Source organism: Palaemon carinicauda, chromosome 42 (assembly GCF_036898095.1).
Source record: "Palaemon carinicauda isolate YSFRI2023 chromosome 42, ASM3689809v2, whole genome shotgun sequence".
In the NCBI taxonomy this organism is placed as follows: Eukaryota; Metazoa; Arthropoda; class Malacostraca; order Decapoda; family Palaemonidae; genus Palaemon; species Palaemon carinicauda.
In genome coordinates, this window is record NC_090766.1 from 25,344,570 (window position 1) to 25,349,569 (window position 5,000).

General features: G+C 34.9%; 1 protein-coding gene across 1 annotated transcript in view; it reads left to right on the forward strand.

Moving 5' to 3' along the window:
- Positions 1 to 5,000, forward strand: part of LOC137633049 (glutamate receptor ionotropic, kainate glr-3-like) — a 26,691-nt gene that overhangs the window by 4,812 nt on the left and 16,879 nt on the right. The window contains exons 2-4 of the mRNA XM_068365215.1: positions 42 to 239; positions 3,096 to 3,257; positions 3,997 to 4,233. Of these exons, the coding sequence (XP_068221316.1) occupies positions 42 to 239; positions 3,096 to 3,257; positions 3,997 to 4,233 (597 nt within the window). The remainder of the gene's footprint in view (positions 1 to 41; positions 240 to 3,095; positions 3,258 to 3,996; positions 4,234 to 5,000) is intronic.

Here is a 5,000-nt window from a genome sequence, read left to right on the forward strand (position 1 = left end):
TGACACGCTGTTCCAAGTAAAAGCTTTCTTTACCCTCACAGGATGCATATCCTCTTCCTGCTAATCACTCTCCTGAACGTGGGGGTTCACGACACCTTCAAATTGGGTTGGAAACCTTCTAGCGACTTAGACAATGAGCAACGAGGTATTTCAAAGATAGCTCTCCACATTGCTAACGGATGTCACACTGTTTTGGTGACCCAAGGCAACGGACCTTCGGCTATCCCAAATTTCGTAAGGTAAACATTGTTTTCGAACTGTGATGATTACAGTATGTTGGGATTTTGAAAACGTGAAAACTGTTTTAAGAGATATTTTAAACTATATCATTGCTTTTGGTAGTAAAAAATTAAATAATAATTATTTACATAAAAAGTGACATTATTTTACAATGAAACGTTAGTTTTAGAGTAACTACTGACGTATCTTGACCATAATACACTACAACCGGTTTGCAGTCAAGTGGTAAATCAAGAATGGCAGACGTAGTTAAGATTACAGAGGTGATAAAAGTGTCACGACTAAGATGGTGTGAACACGTGTTGAGAATGAATGGTGGGGAGGGAGTGAGGAGGACTTGGGAAGAACTTTTTTTTTGGGGGTGGGGTGGGAGGACCGAGAGGGAGACAGAGAATAAGATGGCGAGATAAGGGGAAGGATAATCTGGAGAGAAAAGGTTGGTGGAAGAGGATGCCTTTAATAGAAGACATTGGAGGGGGCGCATCAAGCAACCGACCCCTTAATGTAGGGATAACGGTGGGAAAGAAGGACAAAGGTAAATCAAGAGTGGTTTCAAGTACATGACCTAAATATTACTGGAATATTCTCGTTTTATTTTACATATATTGCTTTAAAGTCCCTTATACTCTTCTGTGAATTTTTTAGTCATTAATTGTAATACTCGTACTCTGTAGACATGTTTAAAGTTCCCATTTCCTTCTCACCTTGCAAATGATGCTGAAGGAATTTCACGTCAAATTGAAAATGAAATATACAGTTTTCTGGCGTCTGATGATGGGATAAATTTAATCTTTTACTGATAAATTCATGAATAAATAAACATTCATTAAATTACATTTGTACTGAGAACAACTCGATGTGAATTATTATTCTAAAGTCTTAATAACACTTCATGGTGGACGCAAAAAAATGGTAACCTACGACAAGCATAATGTCTAGTATAAAAAACAGAAAATACGTACATACATACATATACCAAGGCACTTCCCCCAACTTTGGGGGGTAGCCGACACCAACAAATGAAACAAAACAAAAAAGGGGACCTCTACTCTCTACGTTCCTCCTGTGGCCGCGGGGGCATATACAAATTAGAATAGCGCCAACGTTATCCCTGCATGTCGTAAGAGGCGACTAAAAGGGACGGGACGAGGGGACTGGGAACCCCCTCTCCCGTATCTACATCCTGTGAGACAGCAACAAAGAAAATACGTTATCAGCGAATTACTGTTCTCTTTCTGGTGGGGATCGATACCTTAACGTGGTGAAATGGTCTGTGTAAAGCCATTATCAGCATAGCTGTACTAGTCAAGGTCACAAATACTATATTGGTTTGCTGTGAGCCATCAGACCAAAGTCTGTCACCATTATTTTTCCATTTTGGAGCCCTTGGGGGTTAGAGCATCCTGCTTTTCCAAATAGGGCTGTAGCTTAGCTAATAATAATAATAATAATAATAATAATAATACTAATAATAATATTAATAATAATAATAATAATAAACAAGAGCAGGTCAACCCATAATACCCGTCATGCTTATTACTTGTTCCAAATTGTTACATAATTCCATCACAATTGTCAATAGTTTTTTAGAATCCTATCATTTGTATCATTCGAGTCAGTTTATTCATTTATTTGTCTTTGTATCTGTCTTGTTTGTGGACAGAATTACGTCAAAACTACATACACCGTCATATATATATATATATATATATATATATATATACATATATATATATATATATATATATATATATATGTGTATATATATATATAGATAGATAGATAGATAGATATATAGATAGATAGATAGATATAAATATATATATATATAAATATATATATATATATATATATATATATATATATATATTTATATATATATTTACATAATTGTATATATATATATATTATATATACATATACATATATAATATATATATACAATTATGTATATATATATATATATATATATATATATATATATATATATATGTGTGTGTGTGTGTGTGTGTGTGTGTAGTGCATATATATATGACGGTGTATGTACTTGACGGATTTTGACGAAATTTTCAACACAGATTGATCATAGGCCATAGAAGGCTCCAGTAGATTTTGTTGACAATCCAGATCCTGATTCTGGATCAGATCCAAATCGAATGTCTTTCTCTTTGTGTCAACGTCACCCTTTGGCGGAGGTCAGATCTCTCTGATTGCTCTTAGTATTAAAATTTACCTTTCATTAGACGAAACTACGATTAAATTTTTCCCCAATTGCTTTATCATTGTTAAATCGGACAAATCGTTATCTTTATCCCCTGAGACCATGTGACTTGACTGTATCTTTCTTAGTGTTGTGGTGGCCTGGTGGTAGCGTCCTTGCCTGGTGATTGCCAGATTGGGGTTCGAGTCCCGCTCAAGCTCGCTATGTTCCTTTGGTCGCTGTAACCTCACCTTCCTTGTGAGCTAAGGATGGGGGGTTTGGGTGAGCCCAAGGTTTATAGATATCTGGACCGTGGGTGAGCCTATAGGTCTATCTGCCGAGTCATCAGCTGCCATTGCCTGGCCCTCCTTGGTCCTATCTTGGGTGGAAAGGGGACTTGGGCACTGATCATATGTAATATGGTCAGTCTCTAGGGCATTGTCCTGCTTGATAGGGTAATGTCACTATACCTTGCCTCTGCCATTCATGACCAGCCTTCAAACCTATAAACGTATTGGTGTCTGGTGCAAAAAGAGGGACTAAAATAAATCAAGAGAGAAATACAATATAATAAAAAACATTATTGAATTATCAGATCTCTTCAGTACAGATAATATATTGAATGGAGCTTCATTTCCCTTTTGTTTATTCACAGACACAGCTTCAACTCTTCACTTGCGCTGGTTGTTGTGAATGTTGATCTCTTCGAACAGAAACTAAGCCATCGGTTCATCCAAGACTTATGGGGCAGCTTTGCGTTCACGTGTCGATCAATTTTGATTGATTTCAACGGTAAAGACCACGGCAATATACTCAGGTAAATCACACATACTTGCATATAACTGTACAAAATATTTTTTTATATACTTGTATTAATTTTTAGTGATGAATATATAAAGTCTACGGAAAATTCACTCTGTATTTAACTACTCCAAAAGTTTAGCAAGATGCACAGTAACGTATTATATATTCTTGTACAATAAGCACGATGCATTTTCATATACGTAATATATACAGTATATATATATATATATATATATATATATATATATATATATATATATATATATATATATATATATATACACATCCCTTTCTAACTGGGGATACCTTACCGTTGTGAATAAGTTTGTGCATCACCATGATCAGCAAAGCTGTATTAGTCGGGGCCATCCCTAAAAGGCTGATTTGCTGTGAGTGATCAGACAAAAGTTTCCCACCATCACAAATCCGCATTGACCAGCGTGGTGATGAAAACTGGCCAAATTCCAGACATGAATAAGAACATGTCTGAGGTCTTTGTCCTGAAGTGGACTATTAACGGTAGCGTTTGTTGTGTGTGTGTGTGTGTGTATATATATATATATATATATATATATATATATATATATATATATATATATATATATATATGTGTGTGTGTGTGTATATTATATATATATATATATATATATATATATATATATATATATATATATATATATATATATATGTGTGTGTGTGTGTGTGTGTGTGTGTGTGTGCAGCTTACTCAAACTTTCCCTTCCAACCCACAGATTTTTGGACACAATTGGACTCTGGAAACGGCCCGAAACAAGACTCCTCCTCATCGACAAAAGAAAGGACGCAAAACCTATACTCAAGCACTCCTCCTTCAAGAACTCACTGTACCTCCTCTATGTGGGACTCGAGGATAAGTCTTCCGATTCTTCCACTAATCTAAATGAGAATTTAGAGCTTTATGCACTAGAAGAGCTGATCAGTGGCAAGGAGAGTCAATTATGCTGTTGTACGTGATATATTTTTGCCTACCCATATTCTCCTCTGTCTTCATACACCTGACAACACTGATATTACCAAACAATTCTTCGCTCAAGGGGTTAACTACTGCACTGTAATTTTTCATTGGATACTCTCCAAATGGCAAGGGTAGAAGAGACTCTTTAGTTATGGTATGCACCTCTTCTAGAACACCCCAAAATCAAGCCATTGTTCTCTAGTCTTGGGTAGTGTCATAGCCTCTGTACCATGGTCTTGCACTGTCTTGGGGTAGAGGTCTCTTGCTTGAGGGCATACTTGGGCACTATTTTATCTTCTCTTCCTCTTGGTTTTTTTTTAGAAATTTTTATAGTTAATTATGAAAGATATATTTTAATGTTGGTATTGTTAAAATATTTCACCTTAATTGTTCATTACTTCTCTGGTAGTTTGTGTTCTTATTTCCCTTCCTCACTGGGCTATTTTCACTGTTGGAGCCCTAGAGTTTATAGCATCCTTCTTTTCCAACTAGAGTTGTAGTTCAGCTAATAATAATAATAATAATAATAATAATAATAATAATAATAATAATAATAATAATAATAATAATAATAATAATATGGAAAGTCTACATTTTATGTAATTACAAATGCTAATGACGAAGATTAATGGGCATAATTTTTTTTAACTTATTATATTATATATTAATATGAGACAGATTATTAAATATATAAATTTCATTAATTAGACACTGCAGATAGGCCAACTGACGTCTCTCCAGCTTCTTTAAACTTACCAAGCT